Here is a 25,595-nt window from a genome sequence, read left to right as displayed (position 1 = left end):
TGTTTCTTTGCTTAATTAGTCTATTAGATTGATGGCAAGTGGTGGTTTCCTAATTCCATCTTTTACATTCATCAGGTGGCATTCCATTTTAAGGAAAAGCTTTCTCCACTCCGCAATTATTTGTATTAGTATGGACTAATATTGACTTACACGTTAATATTTTATTTTAATGGGTCATTCCCCATTACTGTCACTTATTGTGATGTTCATATTGTCTCAGGTTTGGCCAGTGGGACCTCTTCATGTGGGTTCCTGTGTCTTTTGACATGGTTCTATCATTGTTTGAGCACTTCTTTACTTCTGACATGACAGTATGTTCTAGGCACATCTTGAACCATTCCTTGTCTTAGCCCTAGAATAACATTTCTCCAGGGAGCCTTGATTTGTTTTAGGTGAGAATGGTATTTAGAAACCAAAGTGGACACTAGGTGTGCTCATTGTTATTAGGATGTTGCTACTTCCAGGCCCTCTCAGTGTGTATAGATGCAGAGATAAACGCACATTCACATCTATATCTTATTTATATTTTGAAGTTGGTGAGGTCACATAGATACTTCTGATTTAGTATATGGATTTATGTATTAAATACAAACATAATCTGTATGTATTTCTGTATCTGTCTGTCTTTGTTTCTATTTATTTATTGAACCATAAACTCCTAGGAATTTCCTAGTAATTTCCCTAAACCTAATCCAACAGCACAGGGTTCATTCTAATGTTTTTTTGTTTTTGTGTTATGACTCTCATGCCAGACAATGAGAGACCTGACTCCCATTATCCTCAATATATTTATTTGATCATTCTCTCTTATATTGACAAATCTTCTGTTGCTGCCATCCCATAATACAGAGGCCAGCCTAACCATGTTCAGGCTCAGACCTCACTCTGGGTTGCTGCTGCTTCCCTGCATGTCTGCCTTTATTTTTTTAAACCATTTTGGGGGTTTGACACCCAGCTTCAGTCCAGAACTACCCCTTCTCCCCTCATTTTGCTAACTTTGCTCAGGTTCTTACAACTCACTTGGACACTACCTCCACCCCAACCCCCAACACTCTCATGAGCGCCAACACTACTGGGGCTCTGATAGTTGAGTTGGCCTGCCCCTTCCTTCCCAGGATAGATGCTAGCATGCTTGGCCCCAGCTCACGGCTTTAAGACTAAAGTACTCAAGAAGTAAGGGAGGGAGTATAGAGGCAGAATGAATTAATTTAGGTATAAATCTTCTATTCAGTTAGAGTTAATTTTAGAATATGGTGAGATGTGTGTGTAATTTTTCCCCTCCCATGTGGTTTAGTCAACCTTTTCAGCACTATTATTGAATAATCTATGTTTTGCACAGTGATTTGAAATACTGTTTGAATCATTATTAAATTCTTGGCTATTCTTGACATTTTTTCTGTTCCATTGATGTGTCTTTCTATTCTTATTCTAGTACCACACTGTTTTAAATTATTATGGCTTTAAATACATCTTGGTACATGGTAGAACAAATATTGCCATGTATTTCTTTTTTTAGATGAACATTTAGGAGTAACAATACAATTTTAATTTTACTGGTGCTGCAGTGAAATACTATTTTGGGGAAAAATTGATCTTTTTGGAATATTGAATCTCCCCTTCCAGAAGCATGGTGTATCTCTCTGTCAAATTTTTTCCTTATATGTTTCTTGGATTCTTATGGTTGTTGGTCTGTATAGTTAACCTTAAAAAGAATAATATTCTGTTCGTGAATATTCAGCATGGCTAATAGGGGACATGGAATTCTGAAATGATAGGAACAATGGGAAAATGGATTGTTGCATTTTGGAAGACATCAATCTTTTTTTTCTCTTTGGGGGGTGTGTGGGGGCGTTCCCTGACCAGGGATTGAACCTGGACCATGGCAGTGAAAGTGTCAAGTCCTAACCACTGGACTGCCAGGGAGCTCCCCTGGAATACATCAGTCCTTAATGAGTGGTAGTAAAGGATAATGTGGAGATTATTAATAAATGTATTAATAAATGTATTGGGCACTTAAAATGGACCTGCTTTGCATTGTGCTAGACGCTAAGAGTTCAGAGTTTCATAAAATACAGGGTTTATCTCCATGTGACACTTAGACAGTCAAGTAAATATATAACTACAATGTATGAAAATAATAAGAGATTATAAATAATAAATCTGAATAGAGTATTATGGAACATACTGAAAGGAGGGATTATTTTTGTCTAAGGAATTGAATAAGGCACACAAAGATATTATATAAGGGCTGTGCATGATAATAAGAAATTTGACCTGTGGAAGAAAGAATCAAATAATAATTCTAGACAGAGAAAGTAGCATAAATTAGGGTAATAGGTACAAAGGGGAGGTGCTAGGCAGTTCAGAGAATAATAAACCCTGTGTGGCTGGAACACTGTAGGATTTAGAAGAAGAAAAGGAAAATTTCTAGACTATTTGTATAGTATATCCAGTTGCAGAGAACTCACTGTGTTGACTTATTTTGTTAAAATTTCCACGTCATTATATATATAGTGGCCAGTTTCTGTACCATTTGGCATCAGATTCTTGTTTTTATTTTTTGACCTCTCATATTTTCTTGTATCAATTCCTTATTTCACTAACATATACATTTTGTTAATAAATGTGAGTGGCATATGTTACCTTTAATTACATTTCAATAATTTTTAAGAAATGGGAAGATTGGGGCAACATAGACATTTGGGAACTTTTTTGGGTGGTCTTGTGTTCTTTAGAGTCAAGGAAGCATTTAGTTTAGAAAGCTGCAATTTCCATAGAGAGGAGTTGGCAGATGATGGGTATATCCTGGATTTATCCTTTTGAATAGCTTTTATTTACTGAATGGCCACGAAGGAATGAGTGTTTATAAGTATAGGAAGGATCATAACAGACCAACCAAACAAACCAAAAATACTATAAAACATGGTGTCATTGAACTATAAGAGGATAACGGTAGAGGAAAACTTAGAAATTGCTAGCCCAACTTCCCTTTATCTTTTTTCCAGAGGAATAGATGTGGAAAGCTATTAAGAATATTTTTTTTCTTGAAGTATAGTTGATTTACAAAGTTGTGTTGGTTTCAGGTGTATAGTAAAGTGATTCAGTTATATCTATGTCTGTATACACATACATACATATATATGCTTTTTCAGATTCTTCTGTTATAGGTTATTACAAGATATTGAATATAGTTCCCTGTGCTATACAGTAGGTCCTTGTTGTTTACCTATTTTATATATAGTAGTGTGTATATGTTAATCCCCAATTCCAAATTTATCCCCCATGTGAGGTGTGTGTGTGTACACACACACACACACACCCCACATGTTTTTTATCCATTTATATGTCAATGGTGGACATTTATGTTGCTTCCATGTCTTGGCTATTGTAAATAGTGCTGCTTGGCTATTGTAAATATGAACAGTGGGGTGCATGTGTCTTTTTGAGTTATAGTTTTCTCTGGATATATGCCCAGGAGTGGGATTGCTGGATCATAGGTTAACTCTATTTTTAGTTTTTTAAGGAACCTCCATACTGTCTTCCATAGTGGCTGCACCAGTTTACATTCGTACCAAAAGTAAATACCTCATCTCTTGTATGTAGGCTGCTCTGTAACTTGTTTTGGCTAATAAAGTGTGGTGGAAGTAACATTGTGTGACCTCTCTCTGTGGCTTGATGATCTGTTTTCTGAGTCCATTGGGGTGGCCCTGCCCCTTCATCCTCCTCTAATGATACCTTATGTTTAGGTTGAGGGCTGGAATATTGGGTGATTTGGTGCCACAGAGGTTGGTTTCTTTCTGTGCTCTTCCTTTTACCACACTTTTGTCCCACCTGTTAGTGCTAGACTACTTTCGTTTATTATTTGATGTTTTGGGCTTTTGATTTCTTGGTTGTTTTGGTCCAGCCTCAGTCCTTGGTGGGCTCTGTATATCTGGGCCTCAGGGTTTCACCAATTCATTGCCTCCTGCCTTTGGCAGACTTTACATCTGTGGAAGGACTTGGGAGGGAGACAGCTTCCTGTCTCTCCCCAAGTGCTAGAAGATCTCTGATAACAGATCCTGGGGTCAGGAATTTTTCCTGCCCCTTGTTTAGGGGTAAAAGATTTTCTCCTTTGTCCTCCTAGCCATCATGGGTCTTTACTTATGCCCTGGGTGTGACAGGATTTGCTGCCAATCCCCCAGACGCTCAGGGCTTTTGAGAGTAGTGTCTGGGCACGAGGTGGGATTTCATATCTTTGCCTCAGTGGCACCTGATCCTCTCCTTCATGCCTGCGCCACCAAGAGAGATTCTTTCTGGTTGTTTTGTCTCCTTGCTTCCAGTCTTCCCCAAGAGCTCCTTGTAAATCTTCATGGAGTAGAGCCTGTGAGTGAGTGTGAACTCCTGTCTGTGGTTCCAGTGGTTCTGTATTACTGCAGTAGCCCACAATCAGCCTTGAGCAATTTGTTAAAATTTTAGCTGGTTTCTTATCTGCATGTCTTCCTCCACATTTTCTTCCCTTGCTCTGTCGTTAGTGGATAGTCTGAGTGTCTTGTGGTTTTTAGGCAGCTGAAGGAGAGAGTGTGTCTGCCCTTGGATTTCAAACTATTTGGTTGCCTTTGCAGGTGCAAATCTTTCATAGTTTCAAGAAAAGTTGTGGGTTTTATAGTTTAAATGGCTTTTTCTTGATAGGTTTAGAGTGATGTTCTTTCAGCTCTCTACTTTTTAGGTAGAGTTGGAATTTGGCCCCTGAATCCTTTTGATATGAACACTGTTTCTTTTATTCAAAATATTAGGTCAAACTATGACTTTTTCCCCCCTTAAAATGAAAGTTTTCAAGCTATAAGTTTGCCTCTGAGTATAGCTTTATTCACATACTTGACATTTTATTTAGATGCGATTTTGTTGTTTGGGATCATTTTCTAAATAATCCTCAAGTTAGTTTATAATTTTTCTTCTCGATCCAATAGCTATTTAATTGCGAAATTTAAAATTTGCAAATCACTTTTTTCCTCCTTTGATTCATGTGTCTTGGAAGCTCTTGTTGGTTGCATGTATATATGCTTATAATTGTTATATCTGTTTTATTATTATAAAATCTCTCTCAATAGTCTATTTTTCTTTTTTTAAAAATAAATTTATTTATTTATAGTAGTGGCACATGGGCTTAGTTGCACCATAGCATGTGGGATCTTCCTGGACCATAGATCGAACCTGTGTCCCCTGCATTGACAGGCAGATTCTTAACCCCTGTGCCACCAGGGGAGTCCCTCAACAGTCTATTTTTTTGTCTGATAATAAACCACTTGTATTTGCTTGCCTTTTGCATGGTATATCTTTTTTCATCCTTTTACTTTGAACTTACTTGTGTCTTCAAATCTAAAGTATGCATTGCCTTGTGTTTGCTTGCCTTTTGCATGGTATATCTTTTTTCATCGTTTTACTTTTAACTTACTTGTGTCTTCAGATCTAAAGTATGCATCCTATAGATGGCATATGGAACTTTTTTTTTTTTTGCGGTATGCGGGCCTCTCACTGTTGTGGGCTCTCCCGTTGCGGAGCACAGGCTCCGGACGCGCAGGCTCAGCAGCCATGGCTCACGGGCCCAGCCACTCCACGGCATGTGGGATCATCCCGGACCGGGGCACGAATCCGTGTCCCCTGCATCGGCAGGCGGACTCTCAACCACTGCGCCACCAGGGAAGCCTGGAACTTTTTTTTTTTAATTCAGTTAAGCAGTCTCTGCCTTTTGATTGGATTATTTTCATGTTCAGTGCTATTAATGTGGTTGGGTTTACATCTGCCGTTTTACTTTGTTTTCTTTTTTACTTTTTTTTATTAACAGCAATTTTTTGTTTTTTTGGCTGTGCTGGGTCTTCGTTGTTGTCCGTGGGCTTTCTATAGTTGAGGCCAATAGGAGCTACTGTTTGTTGTGGTGCGTGAGTTTCTCATTGCAGTGGCTTCTCTTGTTGCAGAGCGCAGGCTACAGGTGCATGAGCTTCAGTAGTTGTGGCTCGCGGGCTTTAGAGTGCAGGCTCAGTAGTTGTGGCGCACAGGCTTAGTTGCTCTGCGGCATGTGGGATCTTCCCAGACCAGGGATTGAACCTGTGTCCTCTGCATTGGCAGTCAGATTCTCAACCACTGCGCCACCAGGGAAGTCCCTTAATTTGTTTTCTTTGTCTTGTGACTACTTTGTTTTTTGTCTTTGTACACTACCTTCTTTAATGTTTATAAGTGGATGTTTTCTGGTGTACCGTTTTCATTCCTTTCATGATTGTTAAATTATATTTTCCTGGGTTATATTCTTAGTGGTTGCTCTAGGGCTTACAATATTCATCTTAACTTACCAGAATCTACTTAACTCCAGTAAGATATAGAAAATTTATAGCATTCATTTTATTTCTTTCCTCTCCACCTTTGTGCTATTATTATTATAGATATCATGTCTCTATATATACTACAAGCCCCAAAGTAGTTAAAATTATTGCTTTATATAATCTTATATTTTTTAAAGAAGCTAAGAGATGAAGACCACAGATATATTTATAGAGTGTTTTCCTGTTTACCATTTTTATTTCTCTTCATTTCTTCCTGTGGGTTCCAGTTACCATCTCGTGTTATTTCCTTACTCCAAAATAACTTATTCCCACTCTCTTTCATTGTGTCGTCATTGTCACATATATTACATTTCTATATGTTATAGTCCCAACAATACAATTTATGGACATTGTTTTATGTGATTGCTTTTTAAATTAAGAGAATGAGAAAGAAATATCTCATCATACTATCTTTTATCATTTTGTATATAATTACCTTTGTCAGAACTCTTTCTTTGTTTTTTAATTGGTCTATATATTTATTTATTTATTTATTTTTGCGGTACGCGGGCCTCTTACTGTTGTGGCCTCTCCCGTTGCGGAGCACAGGCTCTGGATGCGCAGGCTCAGTGGCCATGGCTCACGGGCCCAGCCGCTCCCCGGCACGTGGGATCTTCCTGGACTGGGGCATGAACTCGTGTCCCCTGCATCGGCAGGCGGACTCTCAACCACTGAGCCACCAGGGAAGCCCTATATATTTATTTTTTAAAATTTCAGCTTTATTGAGGAACTCTTTGTTTTTTTGTGTGGATTGCAGTTACTGTCTAGTGTCACTTAATTTTAGCCTAAGGAATTTCTTTTTGTAGTTCTTGTTAGTGAGGTTTGGAGCAACAAAGTATCTCAGTTTTTTTGGGTCTGAGAATGTTATTTTGCCATTATTTCTGCAATATAGCTCTTCTGGATATAGGATTCTTGGCTGATAGTTTTGTTCTTTCAGCATTTTGAATGTTATTCCACTGCTTTCTGTCCCCTATTTTATTCCTAATGAAACCTCAGGTTTACTTGTATTTGATGATATATTTCCCTCATTTCGCTTTCGAGATTTTCTCTTTATTTTGCCTTTTAGCATTTTGAGTGTCCATCTGTTTTGTGTTTATCCTGTATGGAGTTTGGTGAGCTTTTTGGATGTGTAGGTTATTGTTTTTCATCACATTTGGGAAGTTTTCAGCCATTATTTCTTCAGGTACAGTTTCTATCCTTTTCTTTCCTCTCCCGATTTTCTCATTACACAACTATTAATGCAGTTAATGGCATACCACGTTTCTCTGAAACTGTTCTTTAGGTAGTATGATCTAAAAAATCTGTTCCTTAGATTGTAAAATCTCTATTGATCTATTTTTAAAGTTGATTCTTTCCCTACTGCCAACTCAACTCTACTATTGAGCCCTTTTAGTGAGGTTTTTTTTTTTTTTTGCTGTACGTGGGCCTCTCACTGTTGTGGCCTCTCCCGTTGCAGAGCACAGGCTCCAGACGCGCAGGCTCAGCGGCCATGGCTCACGGGCCTAGCTGCTGTGCGGCATGTGGGATCTTCCCGGACCAGGGCACAAACCCGTGTCCCCTGCATCGGCAGGCGGACTCTCAACCACTGCGCCACCAGGGAAGCCCCCCTTTTAGTGAATTTTAAAATTTGGTTGGTTTTGGTCTCCTAAGTCCAACATCTTGGTTCCCCGCAAAGACAGTTATTGATGCCTGCTTTTTTTTTTCTTACAAATGGGTCATACTTTTCTCTTTCTTTGCATGTCTTATAATTTTTTGTTGAAAATTAGACATTTTATTTTATTTATTTTTTTGGCTGCGTCAGGTCTTAGTTGTGGCACACGGGATCTTTGTGGAGGCACGTGGGATCTTTTTCATTAAGGCACGTGGTCTGCTCAGGTTTCTCACTAGTTGTGGCGCGCAACTAGTCTTTAATTGTGGTGTGCCGGTTTTATTTATTTTTCCTTTCTCTCTATCTAGTTGTGATGTGTGTGCTCTGTAGTTTGCGGCACGTGGGCTCTCTCGTTGAGGCACGTGAGCTCAATAGCTGTGGCATGTGGGCTTAATTGCCCTGCGACATGTGGGGTCTTAGTTCTTCTACCAGGGATCGAACCCACGTCCCCTGCATTGGAAGGCGGTTTCTTTACCACTGGACCACCAGGGAACTCCCCCAAAATTAGACATTTTAGATAGTAGCCCCTCTAGAGAATGAGTCTTCCTTCTCCTTGTAGAGACAGAACCTCTGCACTAGTGCTCTGGAGCTGGGGATGGTGACAGCACTTTGCTTCTCCTGAAGAGGCACGTGTACTCTGACAGGGTGCTGGAAGGAGGGAAGGGTATAGTAGCCCAGCTTATCCCTCCTAGCATGGAACTTCCATTCTGCTAGCAAGCTGGGGAAGGAATGATAGGGCCCCAGGAATCTTGGCCTGTTTTTAGGGTGGGAGGCTATGAGTGGGAGCTACCAGGATGAGTAGTAGTATGAGAGTCACTGGAGACCTGGCCCTCCTCGGGTAAAATTGTAGCCTTAGACTAGGATCTGTGGAGAGAGGGAGCCCTCATCTTCTTGACAGCGCCACCCAGAAAGGAACTTCCTTCACAAGAAGCAGTATGTGGGGGTGGTGGCGGTGATGGGGGCAGATCATGGCTCAAATGCCACCGGCTCTCACTGTTCTTATTGAGATTTAGTAGATTGTCTTGGGTAAAATATTCTGCTTTCTGCATGTCTTCAGGACAATTTTCAGAGACTTTATTATTTTTCTTTATTGAAGTGTAATTGATATACAGTACCATGTAAGTTACAGATTTTCAATATAGTAACTCATAATTCTTTTTTTTTGTAACTCATAATTCTTAAAGGTTATATTCCATTTATAGTTATTATAAAATATTGGCTATATTCCCTGTGTTGTACCGTATATCCTTGTAGCTTATTCTATACAGAGACTTTAAATGGTTCTTTTTCACCTATGAAATGGTTAATTTACTGAGGAGAGGATCCGTGGACCTCTTCACTCTGGTATTTCAGAAGTCTGGAAGGCCTAACTTCTTTAAAAAAAAAAATCTGTCATAATTTTAGTTTTATTGAGTGGTCAAATGATGGTGTCTTTTCACTGTCAGCTCTGTTGGAAGTTACTGAGATATTCTTTGAGGCCTATTTGCATATTTTCCCTGAATTTTGCCATTTAAAATGTTACTGTTTCGGGACTTCTGTGGGGGTGCAGTGGTTGGGGGTCTGCCTGCCAACGCAGGGGACACGGGTTCGAGCCCTGGTCCGGGAAGATCCCACATGCCGTGGAGCAGCTAAGCCCACGTGCCACAAGTGCTGAGCCTGCGCTCTAGAGCCCATGAGCTGCAACTGCTGAGCCTGCGTGCCACAACTGCTGAAGCCCATGTGCCTAGAGCCTGTGCTCCTCAACAAGAGAAGCCATTGCAATGAGAAGCCTGTGCACCACAATGAAGGGTAACCCCCGCTCACTGCAACTAGAGAAAATCTGCACACAGCCCCGAAGACCCAATGCAGCTAAAAATAAATAAATTAATTTAAAAAAAGTTACTGTTTCAATCTGCTCTGTACTTTTCTTTTTAAAATTTTATTGATCATTTATAGGCTGAAAGATGTATGTTAAATGCTTCCATTGTAATTGTTTGATATTGCCTTCTGGTAATTTGAACAGTTAGAGATGCTCTTTTTAAAAATTAATTAATTAATGAATTAATTTGGCTGCATCAGGTCTAAGTTGCGGCATGTGGGATCTTTTGTTGCGGCTAGTGGGCTTCTCTCTAGTGTGGCACGTGGACTCTAGAGTGCATGGGCTCAGTAGTTGCAGCATGTGGGCTTAGTTTTGTTGCAGCGAGCAGGCTCTTCGTTGCGGTGTTTGGGCTTCTCTCTAGTTGTGGCGCGCAGGCTTCTCTCTAGTTATGGCGCAGGCTGTAGAGCGTGCAGGCTCAGTAGCTGTGGCACGTGTGCTTCGTTGCCCTGTGGCACATGGGATCTTAGTTCCCCAAGCAGGGATCGAACTCACGTCGCCTGCATTGGAAGGTAGATTCTCAGCCACTGGACCACCAGGGAGGTCTCTAGAGATGCTCTTATTCAGTGTGTCTAGGTTAGTTTTGTTGTAACTAAGGATTTTACTTTTTAGAGATATAAAATAATTTTTGTAATTCAGTTCAGTCTGAATCCATGTCTTTCAGCAGAGGAGTTGAAATTCATTTACCTGACTTTACTATATATTACTCTTTTTTTGAAACTGTGTTCTTATCAATATTGTTGAACGGTGTTATTTGGCACCACAGTGCATAGTGGGGGAAACTTCTCCAAATTTAAAAATGCATGTGGTCCTATTGAAGTTTGCTAGGTTATACCTTGTTACTGTTGAGAAATTGGTTTCTTTTTAGAATTGTATCATCTGAGTATATGTAGTTAGGCATTAATTTTTGTATACTCAACTTACAGTCAGTTGATAATTTTATTAATTATACACTTGTAGATTGCCATTTCTATAATTTAGTCTTTCATGAAAATGTGGTACTGTCTATCAGCTATTTTCAACTGGGTGAAGGACCAGATAGATGTCAAAGTTGCTGGGAGTGTTCATTGGCCAATACCTCTTGGGGACATCTCTGATCTCCTAAAGTGTCTTCCTCCCAGGCCTATTTTGTCACGTTGGCAGGGCTGAATGATAGGTCATGTGGGATTCTTGTGGACAGTTGGAATGACCTAAACCTTGCTCACTCATTTAGGACTGTCCTTCACCTCTAAGTCCCAACTTCCTGTATCAACCTCCTTTATTTATGCTTACTTCCAGCAGAAAAGAAAGCAAACCTCTTTTTACACCTTTGTTACAGGAATCAGTTAAATATTGGTGAGGAGGAGTATATTAATACTGAGGTGGGGTAGGCTGTGTCCTGCCCCCTGGCCTCAGTTCCTGTGAAGATTCTTCTTATCTTGTGGGGTTTTTGAGTCTAAGGAAACACTGCCCTGTGAAATCGTACTAGGACCGTTTATGTCTGTATTGATGTTTTCATGTTTGGAAAAATTAGATTACAGTCAGAAAAAAAATGAATTCATGATTTGGAGTAGGTTAGATAGTAAACCTGATCTTGACTTCTGAAGATAACTATAAAATCCTTATTTGTGTGAAGCACTCGTAAAGTTTTTGTTTTCTTTTCAATTTGTTTTGTTTCTTTACCCTAAGACTTGCTACATTTGTGATGAACAAGGAAGAGAAAGCAAAGCAGCCACTGGTGCTTGCATGACATGTAATAAACATGGATGTCGACAGGCTTTCCATGTGACATGGTAAGTATGTTTCTGTCATTGTACAGAAGTGAAATTGGGAATACCTTGTAAGTTAAAAACTTAGGTACCCAAATATTATTAAAGTAAATTTTGTTGGGATAGTGTCTATGTTTATATTTACTGTAATAAAGATAATTCTAATAATTGAGTGTATTTACCAGAGTCCAGTAGGTGGACCCTGGTTCTAGTGACTTATTCAGTTACATTTTGTTTAAAATACTTCTGTTGGTTACCTACCCTTGGATTTGTCATTAGGATTAAAAGAGCTGATGTAGATAAATTTAGTGCAATACCTGAAATACTAGTAAGGATTTAATGAATGATAGCATTTTTTCACTGTCTGTGTTTCAAGAGGGGAAAAAAAAGCGATCGCCATCATTCTCAGTATTATAGTGGCTGTTCCTTAAAAAGTTAAACGTTTTTTTAAATAACATTCTAGTTTTATTTTGTTCATGTTTCTTTTCAGTTTTTATCCATGTACCTGTTTGTTGCATACTTTTTTAAAATCACAGTTTAAATGTAACATTGTTTTTTGATAATTTTTTCACCAAAAATTTTGGTAAGATGATATAGTCCACTAGCAACATGGAAATGGCTGCATTATATCCTATCAAATGTTAGTATTTTATTTAATGTTTCACTAATTTGAGACACATTGTTTCCAAATTGTTTTATAATATGTGGTGCTGTAAAGAACATTTTGTGCATTCAACAAACATAAATGTAATTTCCTTAGAATAGTAACTAATGATAATTAATAGCTATTATGTATTGAGTATTTACTATGAAGTGGGCACAGTTCCATGGAGTCGGACTTCAGGGCAAAAATTGTGAACATTATTATTGTTCTTAACACGTGTTACTAAATTTTTGGACGCAGTGTAAATTGATACTAAAACTTGTACTTATATGTTTTTTTGAGCATAAAATTTCAAAAGCACAAATTATCCTAAAACAAAACATTCAACATAATAGACAACAATTAAAACTAAAAGTTTGGCAAGACTTCCCTGGTAGTCCAGTGGTTAGGACTCCACGCTTCCACTGCAAGGGGCACGGATTCGATCCCTGGTTGGGGAATTAAGATCCCACATGCTGTACGGCCAAAAAAGTATAAATAAAATAAAAAATAAAAGTTTGGGAATAACTCATATAGTTATTAATTTTAAAAACCAGTCTATATTTATCAGCCAGTATAGGAACAGGCTTTATTTCCTGAGCTTTTAGTATGTGGATTTATGAAGTCCATTTTAGATTACTTTTTGGGAATGGAAAAAATATATATTTTAGTATTTATTTATTCTTGTGGCTGCGCTGTGTCTTAGTTGCGGTATGCAGGATCTTCATTGCAGCCTGCTGGATCTTTAGTTGTGGCATGCGGGATCTTTTAGTTGTGGTATGTGGGATGTAAATCCCTGACCAGGGATTGAACCTGGGCCCCCTGCGGCATGGGCCCCCTGTGGCATGGAGTCTTACCCACTGGACCACCAGAGAAGTCCCATGGAAAAGATTTTTGTTTCTTTTAAATTCTCTTAATTGAAAAATGGACAGAAGACCTAAAGAGACATTTCTTTAAAGAAGAAATACAGGTGGCCACTAAGTACGTGAAAGGATGCTCAAATCACTAATTATTAGAGAAATGCAAATCAAAACTACAATGAGGTACCACCTCACACCAGTCAGAATGGCCATCATTAAAAAGTCTACAAATAACAAATGCCGGAGGGGGTGTAGAGAAAAGGGAACCCTCCTACACTGTTGGTGGGAATGTAAGTTGGTACAGCCACTGTGGAAAACAGTATGGAGGTTCCTCAGAAAACTAAAACTAGAATTACCATATGATCCAGCATTCCCACTCCTGAGAATATATCCAGACAAAACTGTATAATTCAAAAATATACATGCACCCCTACGTTCATAGCAGCACTAGTCACAATAGCCAAGACATGGAAACACCCTAAATGTCCATCGACAGATGAATGGATAAAGAAGATGTGGTGTATACACACACACACACACACACACACACACACACACACAGTGGAATACTACTCAGCCATAAAAAGGAATGAAAGAATGCCATTTGTAGCAACATGGATGCAACTAGAGACTATCATACTAAGCAAAGTAATTCAGAAAGAAAAAGACAAATACCATATGATATCACTTATATGTAGAATCTAAAACATGACACAAATGAACCTATCAATGAAACAGAAACAGAATCAGGGACGTAGATAATAGACTGGTGGTTTCCAAGGGGGAGGGGGATGGATTGGGAGTTTGGGATTAGCAGATGCAAGCTGGTATATATGGAATGGATAAACAACAAGGTCTTACTGTATAGCACAGGGAACTATATTCAGTATCCTGTGATAAACCATAGTGGAAAAGAATGTACATATGTGTATAACTGAGTCACTTTGCTGTAGTACCTCAGTAATTAACACAACATTGTAATTCAGCTATACCTCAATAAAAAATAAAAAGAATTCTCTTAATATTGTATTTAAATTTCCAAAGATGAAAGACCTTTTTTGGGTATGAGATACATACTAGTACTTTAATTTTGGAATGTTAAAAGTGGAAGGTCAAATTGACAAGATAATGATTCTAAACTTTAGCACTTCGTGTTTTTTAAAAATATGAATATCATAGCTTTAGGTTTCAGTTCCATTTCTTCCATTGTTTTTAACTAGAAAAACACAGTTTACATTTCTCTTACCTACTGTACTATGGTATGACTTGAAGCATTTTCCTTCTAACAGTATGTCATCTGCATCATATGTCATGTCAGCCCTTTAGACGCCTGGCCTTTCCAGTTGTACCTGTGATAGAGATTGAAAAAGTAAAATGAAGTGTTAAGTTTGGGGTGTGGAGATATCTTAAAAGAAATTTGATGTCTACTTGGTGACATAAAACGTGAATAAATCTTCATCCTTGTTAGAGATGGATAAAAAGTTTATTTTAAACCATGTATATAACTTTAAAAATATATCAGTCATAGGATGGGATGAAATGTTCTTGGTCTCAGCTAGAATAAAGCCTTTTATTTTCCCTTTTTCTCTTAGGAGATGTAAGGTTTTCTTATAAACCCTACATGCTTGGAAGTGAATTTTAAGTTTTATATATATCTATATATATAATATATATAGATATATATACGCACACCATGGTTTGAAATTTTGTTGATATACTTGGCTTTCTTTTTCAGTGCTCAGTTTGCAGGACTACTTTGTGAAGAAGAAGGTAATGGTGCAGATAACGTCCAATACTGTGGCTACTGTAAATACCATTTCAGTAAGCTGGTAAGAATTTGTCTTGAATTTAATTTTAAAATGATAATAATTAGTTTTGACAATAGAGTTGAGTCTTTTATAGAAAAGGCATAATAGCCATTACTTTTTTTGGTTGTTTGTGCTTCAGATTAAGTTTGCTTAGCGTGTTCTTTGTTGGGAATTAAAAGCTCTAGTAATTTTAAAAGATTTTGTTTTGCTTGGGTTCATTTATAAAGGTGAATATTCTACTTTAGAATATATATTAATAGTTAATAGTAAATGTTGGTATACATTTAGTAGAAAATACAAATGTGTAAAGAACTCTGTAATTTACCACCGTTTTCAGTTAATTTAATTTTTGATGTTTGATTATGTATTTTGTGATTATCACTTGTTTCTCATCTTTTTGCTTTATTACTATTACCGATTTTATTATTTATTTTCATTTTTATTTACTTGGAGATAGTAAACCTGAAACAAGGCTCTTTTATAACTCCTTGGTTAAAGATCTTGAGAAAAATATATTTAAATACAACTTTGGAAATATTTTAGATTTGATCACTCTTTACTGTCACATAGTAGCATGGATGAGTTAGTATTATTTGATTAACCATTATGTATTTTGTGTCCATGTTCCTTTGACAGATCAATATTTCCTTAATGCCCCATTGTCTATTTCTCAGTCTTTAGAGGTATCAGATTTGTATACTGAAAATATAAGGCTTCTTTGTTTTTCTTTAGTGTCTCATTGTTATTTTTTATTGTTACCTCTCCCCTGGGAATAGGGCTATTTCTTTCTTTTTTAAAAATAAATAATATCATTAGGGGCCCCTTTCTTAAGAAATGAGCAATTCATGACTCCGGTATTCTGGTTCATGCATATAAAATATTTAAGATTGTACATATATATTGTTTAATATTGAAGACTTTGATTTATTTTAATGACTGTCAAAGAACATTGAAGTGTTCTAAGAGAAATCTTGAGATAGTAAAATTGAAAATTTGCTTTAAAACCACATTGGAATGTTCATTTTCTAAATCAGAGATGATATAGATAAAATATAGAAATAATGAAAGTGGATTTTGACCTTTGTGTAAATAGAATTTTTTCATTGTTACTTATTAATATGCTGTTATTCCATTTGGTGGTTGGGGGAAACATCTGTTTAATAATTTAATAAGATTGTATAAGATCTACGTTTGCATGGAATTTGATCATCTTTTATAGTCACTTTAGTTTAAACTAGTTATGGTACCACCAAATTTTAACACCTCCAGTAACTCTGTCATACTTTATTATGAATCTGTGTAAGTATTTTAAATAGAAATGTGTAATAGTTTTAGTAATGTTTTGAAAAATGCATGGATCTAATGCTGACATTTCCTTTCATTTTTTTTTTTTTCTATATGAACTGCAGAGACAAATTTTTAGAAAATCGTATGCCTTAATACTGAACGTATGAGATTAAAAGGCTTCTTGCTTTTCCTAGTGGCATAAAGTAACTCTTCAGATATTTTCTTTTCTTTTCTTCTAGTCTTGGCATCCTTTTTCAATATGGCATTCTCTATTTTTGGTTGAAACATCTTTAGTTTTTTAAACCAGACGTTGAAAACTATAGTTGATCTCTTTAATGAGGTGGTTTTGTAATAAAATGACAAATAAGCTACTGCTTGTTTGAAAGTATAGTCTGTTTTCACACTTTTTAATAAACGTACAAAAACATGGCATTAATCTTAGATTTAGGGTTATATTTTCCTTTATAATGCAATATATAATATATGGATGGTGTCTGGAGTATATAGTTTGAAATAGACTTTCTTTTTCCTTCAGTAGACATTTTATAGTACTTCACACTTGAATTGGTTTAAACCTAACAAAAGATTTCAAATTTTATATACATATACCTATATGTATACATATTTTCTTTTTTAGAAAAAGAGCAAACGGGGATGTAATAGGTCATATGATCAAAGTTTAAGTGATTCTTCCTCTCACTCTCAGGATAAACATCATGAGAAAGAGAAAAAAGTAAGTGGATTTGTTGTTGCTAAATATGTAGCACATCTACTTAATAGATTTTTTTCCCGTTTTTAGATAAAATTAAGTTTCTTGATAGCTGAATGAAAACATTGAAATACTGAAAAATTTTGGCTAATACAGAGTATTAAGTCAAAGAGTAGGTTTAAAATAATATGCCATATTTGTGAATATGGTTGTACCCATTTCAACTGAAAATTTGAAATATTGAAAACTTTATTGAAGGCACGTGAGGGATTTCTTGCATGTGTTACTCTGGTCATCTTTTGAAATCTTTGGGTAACTTTAGCAATAATGGTTTGTTGCTAGATATTATTAACTGATTATTTCACATGTAAGTAAAAATCTCATCAGCCTTTTCCCTTTATAATATAGAACAATTTTGAAGTTCTATATATTCTTGACTGTTATTTTTTCCCCAGTGGTACTAATGGTTTATTATTTTTTTTAATGACCAAATGTCATACCATTTGTTTGAGAATATTCTTTTAATTAAAACACTAAAAGCTTGCCTAATACTAATCTGTCTTCTTCTGACTTACCTGTTTTCTGCTTACATTTTTACTTATTGTAAAGGATATGAGTAATTTTTAGTAAACTAATGATAAGTACTGTAGAATCATTCATAGGACATATTGCCCACATAGGAAAAGGATACTGCTATGGATTGTTTTCAACAAAGTGAAGATACAAAGGACTTCTTCAATCAGGAAAGAATATTACTTTTAAACAGTTGGTATAAACTAGTTTGGAAGATATTTCTACAGATTGTGTGAAAAACTAAATCACTTAACATTTTCATGTTTGTAAATACTTAGGAATTTGGTTAGAATTTGTTTCTTTTTTCAAGGTAAACATTTTGAAAGCGTAAATTTTTTGTTTTGAGATTAATTTTCCAATTATTAGTGAATAATAATTATAACTTTATATTCTCCTTCCGAACATTTGTTAGGTTTATATATTTTTGGTAGATCTTAGGCAACAAGTACACATACTCATTTTGAGTTCTTTAACGAGGTGGTTTTGTGATAGTGACAATAGTAGGGTTTGATTTTGCTGTTTATTGTTGCTTGTGTTGCTCATGGAAAAATGGCAGATTTGGTTTAATTAGCTGTTTTTGTAACAAGCATTGTGAGATTTTATTTAAACTTTTTAATCATGATTGAGGAAGTCTTAGGTAGGGCTTATTATAAATTGTGAAAAGGGAAGTCATACCAATGATGTTCTTATATTCTGCCATTTCATGAGGATTATCTGTTTAAAGAAGTATTTGCTGTATGACCATATTTATCTTAATCTATGCCCTGTCATGTTATTTTTAATGGACAATTATTAAATGTAGTACAGTATTTAATAAATATGGTACTGGTGACTGTTTATTAATCTTTTTTTCCTTCTAGGAATGAATTAAAGTTTTCATTTTATGAGTTTTTGCAGTCGTTGAATACTGTATTAAAAAACAATGTATTAAGTTAGTCAAACTTGTTTAACTTTAAATTCTAGCTGTTGGTATTTTCATTAGTATATAAATACTATTTGAATTTTACTTTTAGCACGTATAAGTTTAGTACAACTTGATTTTGTTGTCAGACTTAAAATCAGTTTGTGCATTTTATTTTCTAATAATTAAGATTTTCTGATAATCTATAAAGGCTGTGAGATAAACATACTATAAATTTATTATTATTGTTAGACTTGTTTGCTTGCCTTAGGAATATTCGGGGAGGGACTTTTTTATTATGGTATGATGTTAAGTGATGACGTAGCTGTAAAGATAGGGTGTTACAGACTGTCTTTCTCTTCATCCCTCCTTACCTCTTTTAAGACTTTAACATCTGATAGGGTTGTCTTGAAAATATGCATATCGTGTTATAAAATGTTTTGACAAGTAGTACTTATAATCTATTTGGATTTTACTAATTTAAAATACTATATATTATGAACTAAAATTTGGTGATATTGTTCATAAGATATGTTAGAATCATGTTCCCTGTGAATTCTTTTATCTGTGTTCATTCTGTCACGTTTATTAAGTTATAAATAAGTGATTATAAAGAATATTTAATACTAAATATTGTATTATCCAACTCACTTATTTTTAAATGAAATCAATTTACAAGTTAACTTTTTATATATAACTATAAGAAAATTTAAAAACTGTTGGGCTGGCCAAAAAGTTCGTTCGGGTTTTCCATAAACTACAAAAACCAGAGCGAACTTTTTGGCCAACCCAATACTTAGCCTTTGCTTTTGAGAGAATTTCTGTGTGGCCCAAGATATATTATTACTGGTTAGATATTAACTGTGAAATGCCAGCAAGGAGAGAGGAAAAGCTAATGGTGAGATATACCTTTGAATTAGAGACAGTTTCTCTAAAAATTGGCATATATATTTTTAAAAGAATCAAAGTACATGTTTGAAATGAATGAAAAGCTACGCATATTATAGGAGGGTCTTAATTCAATCATGAAATAGTTTGGATCATGATCATTACTATTTAAGAAGAATATCTTCTAAGACTATTAATGTCAATGCTCATTGTAAAATAGAATTTTTTTTTTTAAGCCTAGTGTTTTTGTGTTTACAGAAGCACTGCCATAGAGTGAGATGTGGGCAAAAGTTAGGAAATGGAAATGCATATCAGACTTGGAGACATGCCATTGTTTTGCGAGGCTCCGAGCTTCAGAAAGGATTTTTTTTCTAAAGGCTAAGTTGGAGGTCATCATTTAGAAATCAGTGGTTATTTTTTGCATTGAGATAATCTGTACCAGTGCATTTGATCCTCACTTTATCCTCTTCCCACTCATCAATGTTAACTTATATTGTATCAGTAGTAGAGTATTATGCTAGACTAGACTTACAATACTTTACAGCCACATTAACATTAGTGGCAGTGTATCTTATGGAAATTTACTCAGTTCCAAATAGGTATGACAGAAATCCAGCTGTCCCCTACTACAATTAGAGGGATTTATCTCCCATCCTGTACTCCACCCCCTTACTTGCCCTTGGTTCCATCCTGTTATTAATAACTGGCAACAGATGAAGGAGTTATTGCTGGTATAAATACTGTTAGGGTGCTTTGGGAGGTTGGGGGAGATAGGCTTTTTGGTTAGTGTTTTGTGAACCTCAGGGAATTGACTGGACTTCCCTTTTGTTTAGGACTGTTCATCTCTTCGAAGAGAACTGGGCTACTTCTTTGGTCCTTGGAGGAATAAAACTCAATCACAGAGCTGTCATTACTTCTCTGTATTTTTGGTTTTTTTTTAAGTTTTCAGTTTGAGAGTCACCCGTTACACACACACACACACACACACACACACACTTTTTGTACTTCCCTTTGGAAATCTTCCACTCAGGTTAAAGCTTTAAGCTTCTACGTGTGCAAAGAGTTAAGAGAGGGGAGAGGGCAGGGCTTTGCAGGAACAGTAATTTAGAATGTTTGGAGTGTGTGGTGGGGCTGAAGAGTGACAGGAGATGAGACTATTTAATTAAGAAGGTCATTTCCACAAGTAGAGAACCAACGTATGGACACCACAGGGGGAAAGGGAGTGGGTGGGATGAACTGGGAGGTTGGGATTGACATATATACACTAATATGTATAAAATAGATAACTAACGAAAAACCTGCTGTATAGCACAGGGAACTACACTTTGCTGTACAGTAGAAACTAACACAACACTGTAAAACAACTATACCCCAATTAAAAAAAAAGGTGTCATTTCATGAATAGTTTTATAAGTAATGCTAGTTTTGTCCTTCATCCTGGGGTGTTGGGCAGCCAGCCAGAAGGATTAACATCTTTTTTTTTTTTTAAACTTTTGATTTTGCAGTAATTTTAGACTTGTGGGAAAAGTTGCAAAAATACTACACATTATTTCTCTGCACCATTCACCCAGACTCCCAAGATGTTAGCATTTCATCCTGTTAGCTTTATCATGTCCTCCCTTCCTCTCCCGGCTTTGCCCTCTTTTGCTCACTTTTCTATGTATAATCTTTTTTCTGAACTTGAGACAGTAAATTATAATGCCCTGTTAGCCTAAGTCCTTTAATGTGTAGTTTTAATAAAAGGGGAAATTTCCTACATGATTACAGTACAATGGTCAAAGGCAGTAAATTAACATTGTTGCAGAACTATTAGATCTATAGATCCTATTTGAATTCCACCCACTAATGTCCTCCATACTAAAAGAGGGAGACTTTTTTAGTTCTGGTTCAGAATCCAATCCAGGATCACACGTTGCAGTCAGTTGTCCTGTCTCTTAGTTTTTCCCAGTCTGGAATATTTCCTCATTCTTTCTTTGTCTTTCCTGACCCTGACACCTGACATTGTTTCAGGTTCTCTGAGGCTCACTAAATCTTAACAGTGGATTTTACAGTCATACCCTTGCTTTGCTCACATATAGTGGTTTTCTGACAGTAGCCTAGATTTTATGTTTTTCTGGAAGCTAGTCCTTACTTTAGCATTGTTTGCTGTCTGGAAAGACTGGCAACTTATAAAACCAGCAGGTCTTGGTTCCTTTTTTGTCAGTGGTTTTCCTAGTTTATCTCTATACTGCTTTTTACTATAAATAGCAAAAAGACTGCACTTTCAACATATTACCTAGAAAATCTCCTTGTTAAATCATACAATACATTGAGTACACTTTCTCTTTTCTATGTTACCATGGGCATAATGTTGCTAAATGTTGTTACTACATAACAAGAACCCCCTTTCCTCTAATTTTCAAGTACATTTTTTTCTCTTTTAAGCCCTCCTTAGCAGCCTCCTGAAAGGCTAGGAATAGTCTCTTCCGTGCTCGTTAGGCTTTCATGCATCATCTCCTAAAAGTCCTTCCAACTCCTGCCCACTGAGAAATAGGATAATACCTGGAGGAATATGTAAGATTAAGGTATGGTAATGGACAAAGAAGAATATTGTCTTGTCCTGTTTGGGGGGTGGTGGGAGAGGTGGAAGAAAAGAGGTGGCGTGTATGTGAGTAACTTTGCTACCTGAAAACTGGGTTCGCCTCTTGGTAGGTGTTGAGCCAAAAGACACAACCAAGCCAAAGACTGGGAAGGGGGAAAGATTTATTATTTACAGCAAGTAAGGAGAACACCAGGGATCTCTCCCAAAGTGGTATCTCTTCAAACAGCAGAAGTGGGGAAGTTTTAAGCCAAGGGTACATGCATATTCATGAAGGGGCTTGAGCAGAGGAGAATTCAGCATAGAATTGGGGCAGAAGTTGAGAGTCCAAGCTTTAGTTGATTAAAGTCAGGAGGGGTCAGAAAAGGTCGACATCATCTGTTTCATCCTCCACCTTGGGTGGGGGGCCTTAATTCCTGCAGAACTCAAGACAGGTATCAGATTGTTATGTATATCCCTTGAGGAGGAACTAGGACCCTGTTTTATGGCTGAACTATTGTTTCTTTTTTAAAAAATTAATTAATTTATGGCTGTGTTGGGTCTTTGTTGCTGCACGTGGGCTTTCTCTAGTTGCGGTGAGCAGGGGCTACTCTTCGTTGTGGTGCGTGGGCTTCTCATTACGGTGGCTTCTCTTGTTGCAGAGCACAGGCTCTAGGCGCACAGGCTTCATAGTTGTGGCACATGGGCTCAGTCGTTGTGGCTCGCGGGCTCTAGAGCACAGGCTCAGTAGTTGTGGTACACGGGCTTAGTTGCTCCGCAGCATGTGGGATCTTCCCTGACCAGGGCTCGAACCCGTGTCCCCTGCATTGGCAGGCAGATTCTTACCCACTGCGCCACCAGGGAAGTCTTGAATTATTGGTTCTTGACTGCATTTCTGTTACCAAGACCAAGCTTGCTCTACTTGCATCAAGACAGGCCAGTGAAGCGCAGACGAGGTGTTGAGGCAAGGAATACAACTTTATTCGGAAAGTTGGCAGACCGAGAAGGTGGCAGACTGGTGTCTCCGAAAAACCATATTATATATGGGGTTTGGATGCCAGTTTCTTTTATAGCACAGAGAGGGGGAGATGAGGAAGTAAAGTAAAAAGGCCATAAGTTTTGCAAATATCCCCTGGAATGGCCAGCCTCTGTGAGGGAGTGTGTTAATTTCTTCTTTCTTGCAGCCATCCACAGGCGGGCAGGGTCGGATTGTCTCCCGGTGAGCTGAACAGAGGCACTTTAGTTTAACATTCAGGCAGAGGGGCAGGGTTCCCTGAGGCAGGCCATTATATATGATTAAAATAACAAAAGCAACAAAAAGCAAAGGTTAAAATCAAACAGATCGAACTTGCAGTCTGATTTAGCTCTTCCCTGTTAATTTTCCTTTGTTCCTGCATTTCCCTCATTTCCTGTAAGATCAATAATTATGGAGACCTGTTCCATTGCGGCCAGGCTTAGATCACAAAATGGCTTAGGCCAGAAATGGCTTCTCTTATGTCAAGAAAGCCATGCCTCGTTCTCTTTCTCCGAGACCCCCTACCCGATGTGCTTACAACTTCGGGTCACCTGGATAATGGAGCAGAGAAAGTAGACGAGGGCAGAATCCTAGGGGAGATACTGCTAAGCAGGTTGGGTATTAGGATAAGGAGACAAGTTATTTTCAAAAGTGTTTAAAGTGAAACTAGGGAATGGGGCATATAGATTTGGAGGAAGTGTTGGAGCAAGGGCCTGGAAGAACTCAGTGAGGTCCCAAGAACAAGTTAAGAGAGTGAGTTAACTTCAAGGTTGTGAAGAAAGAATAGATCATAGTGGTTGAATATTTCATTGGTCTGTTTTGGCATCAGTTGTTGGGAGACAGTTCTCCATGGGACTCTGACATTTGTACACGTCTTGTGAGCAGAGACTTCAACTGCCTTTGTTTATCTTTTCGAAGTTTTTATATAATAAATAGCCTTGGAAAATGGAGGCACCATCCAGAGCAAGGGCAGAGTTGCATATAGTCTTGGGAGTTACAGAGATAATACCTCTTTCTGGGGTAATTGGCAGGCATGCTTACTGTTCAGAATTGGGTTCCCTAAGCCCAAGATTGCTCTCCTTAAATGCAACCCACTCTGTGTGCAAGTGTCATCTGGCCTCATTCGGGTTATCCTGTCAGAATTGGGGGTTGGGGGATGATGCAAATGCTGACACTCTGGCTACTGCTATTGCTATGAGTAATAGAGCCCTCTGTGTCCAACCCAGGAGTCTTGTGTCTTCTTCCAGCACTCATGAAACTGGTGGGCTAATAGTTAGCTTGTAAGTACGGTAAGATCTTAGACCCTTCAAATTTTGGGGCACAAGATGTGATTATAGGCATACCAAAGGAGAATCTTAAGTGAAAGCCATTGGAACTGAGAATGTTTGGGGACCCTGAGGGTTGTCCACATAGGATTGGCCTTATCTGTTTAACACACCCACTCTTGTGGTCCGGAGTATTGGGTTACTGTGGTTGAAGATCTTAGCAAGGTCACAAGGAGTAGGGAAGAGTTACCTAAAGAAAAATAATGGGCAGACAAAAACAGGAGATATCTGTTAATAAATGATGGAGCAAGGATTTAAGACCAAGCATGCCTGACTCCAAAGTCTGTGGATCTTTTTTTCACAAGTCTTTCTGCCTTTTACGTGGAGGTTTAATAATCACATTTCTTTAAAAGTTAGATAAATCAGATGTATTACAAATTGAACTTTTTTTGGTCTTAGTGCAAATGGTGCAGTTTTCACGTGTTCTAAAAGGATTGCTAATACAAAGAATCTCTCGTGAATCCTCTGCTTTGTTCCAGGAAGTTCTTACTTAGACTAGCGTTTGGGAGAAGAGATTTATAAAGAGCTTGTAACTTAGGAGGGAAAGATTCCTTGTCAAAAGAGGATAAACAGCCAAGTTACAAGTAGATGTGAATAGCCTTTTTGAAATTTTGCTTGAATTTAGATATTAAAGATAAACATTAATACAGTTTGCATCCATTAAATACCATGCCCATGAAATGGAATTTTATGACTAATTGAATTGGCTGAGGGACTAATTTCTTTATTCAGTAGAGTCACTATCTTTTATAAAGTTGAGATTACACATAATGTGAAGACTTAAATTCATTTAGGTGTTTAGAGTTGAATTCCAACTGTCTAAAATCTTAGAATTATGGTGACTGTAACAAATATTTTCCATTAATAGTAAAAATTTGTTAATATACTTATTTCCTATGTTACATTATCTAGTTTAATTTCCTTTTCCATAGATGAAGAATAGGGACATTAATGTTTAATTGAATTTAATAAATGTTTATGTAGCATCTACTTTATATAGTCCATATCCAAATATTTCCTGTTGTCCCAATAATGTTCTTTGTAGCTGCCTTAAAAGAAATTGATCCAGGATTCAGTTAAGTATCAAACACTGCATTTAGTTACATCTCTTTAGTCCTCAAGCTTTTCTACCTTTCGCAATGTTGACATTTTTGAAGGTTCTATACTAGTTGTTTTGCAGCATGTCCCTCAACTGGGATTTGTCTTTTTCATTTCCTTTTGATTAGATTTATGTTAAGCATACTTGGTAGAAATACCACATAAGTGGTGTATTGTTCACAGTGCATCATAACCTTTTTTTTTTTTTGCTATCATTGTATCGTATTCTTTCAGTGGGGATGGTATTTAGAAACCATTTTTCTTTGGAGTAAGTCCCTGTCCTAGAATGGACCCTTACCTGGAAGGTTAATTGAGACCCCACTTCAG

General features: G+C 37.0%; 1 protein-coding gene across 14 annotated transcripts in view; it reads left to right on the top strand.

The window, feature by feature from the left end:
* The window catches only part of MLLT10 (MLLT10 histone lysine methyltransferase DOT1L cofactor), a 253,478-nt gene that overhangs the window by 94,122 nt on the left and 133,761 nt on the right, over nt 1-25,595 (top strand). For 13 of the 14 annotated variants that reach the window (XR_002645563.3, XR_002645562.3, XM_022580469.3 and 10 more), the window contains 3 exons: nt 11,525-11,628; nt 14,843-14,936; nt 16,840-16,935. Coding sequence is in view for 12 of the 14 variants with exons in the window: in XM_022580469.3 (XP_022436177.1) it covers nt 11,525-11,628; nt 14,843-14,936; nt 16,840-16,935 (294 nt within the window). In the remaining 2 variants the exon portion in view is untranslated. The remainder of the gene's footprint in view (nt 1-11,524; nt 11,629-14,842; nt 14,937-16,839; nt 16,936-25,595) is intronic. The other variant, XM_022580474.3, reaches the window with a different exon arrangement.

The sequence above is a fragment of the Delphinapterus leucas genome, chromosome 2 (genome assembly GCF_059928025.1).
Source record: "Delphinapterus leucas isolate spDelLeu-1000000601 "Yukka" chromosome 2, BTC_Dleu_Yukka2, whole genome shotgun sequence".
Taxonomy (NCBI): Eukaryota; Metazoa; Chordata; class Mammalia; order Artiodactyla; family Monodontidae; genus Delphinapterus; species Delphinapterus leucas.
The sequence above is the reverse complement of the archived record's forward strand: the minus strand, read 5'-3'. Positions and strand labels throughout refer to the sequence as shown.